We start from the raw sequence: 3,029 nt of genomic DNA, 5'->3' as shown, positions 1-3,029 counted from the left end.
ACTTACAAATGGAAGTACGAGCAGAAGATCAACATCTCCTTACATTAAATACGCATAAAGGTCTCTATCGTTGTAACCGTTTGATGTACGGTATCGCTTCAGCCCCCGCTATCTGGCAACGAAACATAGAAAGCATTCTCAAAGATATACCAGGCGTAACCGTGTTCTTGGACGACATACGTGTGGCAGGAAAAGATACAAATGATCATTTGCAAAGATTAGAAGCAGTTTTCAAACGTTTACAAAAGTATAATATTAAAATTAATCTTAATAAAAGCGAATTTTTTAAGGATCAAATTAATTATTGCGGTTACGTTATTGACAGAAACGGATTACATAAGGCACGAGATAAAATAGAAGCGATAAATAAAATGCAAAGACCGCGAAATATTACGGAAGTACGTAGCTTTCTGGGAATGATAAACTATGTATTATGGCCGGTTTATTCCAAATCTCAGTTCAATACTATACCCTTTAAATAATTTATTGCATAAGAACACTCCTTTTCATTGGTTTAAGGATTGTGAGTCAAGTTTCCAAGTAGCAAAAAGAGCATTCACAAGTCCTAAATGCTTGGTGCATTTCGATCCTACATTACACATTACGTTAGCTACAGATGCAAGCCCTTATGGGGTGGGGGCGGTGCTATCACACGTTTATCCGGACGGTACAGAGCGAGTTATTCAATACGCGTCGCAAACGCTTTCAGATACACAGAAATCGTATTCGCAAATTGATAAGGAAGCTTACGCCATTATCTTCGGTATAAAGAAATTCTACCAATACATACATGGGGGACACTTTACGCTATAAATTACAGACCACCGTCCGTTATCACAAATTTTTGCTCCACACAAAAGTCTTCCTATTTTTTCTGCTATGCGAATGCAACATTATGCATTGTTCTTACAAGGATTTAACTACTCAATCAAATACAGAAAATCAGAATTACATGCGAATGCAGACTGTCTGTCACGTCTTCCCGTAAAGAATGACAGTACAAATTACGATGTTATTGACATTTTCCAATTAGACACCATTGAAACCTTACCTATTACAATTACAGACTTGAAATTAGCTACACAAAAGGATACAAAGCTTTCAAAAGTATATGAATCATTAGCATCTGGAAAGAAACTAGAAAAATATGATAATTTTCAAATAGATACTCGCGAATTTACATTACAGAACGGAATAATTCTAAGAGGTCACAGAACAGTCATTCCTCAAGCACTACGTAAGAAAATATTACAAGAACTTCATCTTGGACATTTTGGCGTAGTCAGAATGAAGAATCTGACCAGAGGTTACGTTTGGTGGCCAAATATCGATCAGGATATTGAAGCTTTAACAAAGAACTGTAAAGACTGTAATGCTTTTAGAAATAACCCAACAAAAATAGAAGCACACATATGGGAACCAACGACAACCCCTTTTGAAAGAGTACACGTAGACTTCGCAGGACCATTTCTAGGATGTCACTTTTTTATTTTAGTAGATACATATACTAAATGGCCTGAAATCCATATTGTAAAGAACCTTACTTCAAAAACAACAATAGATTTATGCAGAAAAATCTTCGCAACTTTCGGAATTCCAAAATATTTCGTTTCTGATAACGCAAAAACTTTCACTGCTACAGAATTCAAAACATTTTTAAAAGTAAATGGAATTACGCAAAAACTTACAGCACCGTACAATCCATCAACAAATGGACAAACAGAAAGATTTGTACAAACCCTGAAAAACTCCTTGCGGTGCATGAGAAGCAATTCATCTAATATGCATATTTTATTACAACAAATACTTATGCAATACAGAAACACTAGTCATGCCGCGACAGGAAAATCACCAGCGGAATTAATGTTCGCGAGAAGACTACGTACGCGTTTAGATTTATTATTACCTACCGAAAAAGAATGTATACAAACAGAAAGTAAGCCAGTACCGATTGTTTTCGAGGTAGGAAAGAGAGTGAGTTGTAGAAATTATTTGGGGCATGAAAAGTGGTGTTTCGGAAAAGTTAAAGAGCGGATAGGCAAATTACATTATCAAATCCAGCTAGATGATGGACGAATTTGGAAAAGACACATTAATCAAATGCGTGCGATAGGCGAGAAAACACCAGCGAAGATGTTACAGGACATAATTTCCAGTAACGATTTTACAATAGATAATACTCCACCAGAAATAGAAAGGCCATTACAGCAAGCACCAGAGGAACCAGAGCATTTACAACAAGAGTTGCATCAACAAACAATACCTGTGGAAAATAGCAATGAAACACAGGAAAATCTCCCGGATAGAGCCACAGAACCCATAGTGGAAACTCCTACACGAGTTTCAAGGTCACCAAGAAGACCTCGTAAACTCCCTTTGCGTTTTAAAGATTACCAAGTTCAGTTCAAATAAGAACACATATACATATTCGTTACAGTTATATTTTCGACGTAGTTTTTCTTTTTCTTTTATCAAACACTTGTACATAAGTTTATTTCTTTTTACAAATGTACCCTTTCTTTTGTTGGCGAGGAGAGTGTTATGTGCGTCATATAAATTGTTACCGCGTACGGCGCAAGATATATGCGCGGGCGCATGCGTGAAAAAGCTGCGCTAGAGGTGTGCGTGAGCCATAGAACTTATAGACATGGAAGGGGAATAGCATATACTCTCCGTGAGCTGAAACTGAGTCCAACATCTGTGTGACAAGGATAACATAGAAGATGACTTTGATCCGTTATGCGCATGCGTTAAATCGTTGCGCATGCGTTATTGTAATCTCGATTTGGCCGCGCATGCGTTATTGTAATCTCGTTTTGGCCGCGCATGCGTATTTCGAGGAAAAGTCATAGAACGAGACAGAATTCTAGTTTCTTCTGTCTCACTTCTTGGCTTCACTTGTGCCGATCCGTTTCCCCTTCCATGTTTATAAGTTCTATGGCGTGAGCGCTGCGCTGCGAGAGAGGAGAGTAGAACGAGCTGTGTGCGTACGTGCAGTGTGCTGGACTGATATAATAAATAAGCTATAT

General features: G+C 37.8%; 1 protein-coding gene across 1 annotated transcript; it reads left to right on the top strand.

Moving 5' to 3' along the window:
- Window positions 1-8: 8 nt before the first annotated feature.
- LOC105566796 (uncharacterized protein K02A2.6-like) lies at window positions 9-2,365 on the top strand (the record flags this gene model as incomplete). Its single annotated transcript, XM_012021091.1, has 3 exons — window positions 9-398; window positions 520-763; window positions 914-2,365. Coding segments are annotated over exons 1-3 (2,086 nt in total), but the record flags the coding sequence as incomplete, so codon positions are not given.
- Window positions 2,366-3,029: the final 664 nt, after the last annotated feature.

Source organism: Vollenhovia emeryi, unplaced genomic scaffold (assembly GCF_000949405.1).
Source record: "Vollenhovia emeryi isolate VEMERY1.0 unplaced genomic scaffold, V.emery_V1.0 DF943081.1, whole genome shotgun sequence".
Classification (NCBI taxonomy): domain Eukaryota; kingdom Metazoa; phylum Arthropoda; class Insecta; order Hymenoptera; family Formicidae; genus Vollenhovia; species Vollenhovia emeryi.
The sequence above is the reverse complement of the archived record's forward strand: the minus strand, read 5'-3'. Positions and strand labels throughout refer to the sequence as shown.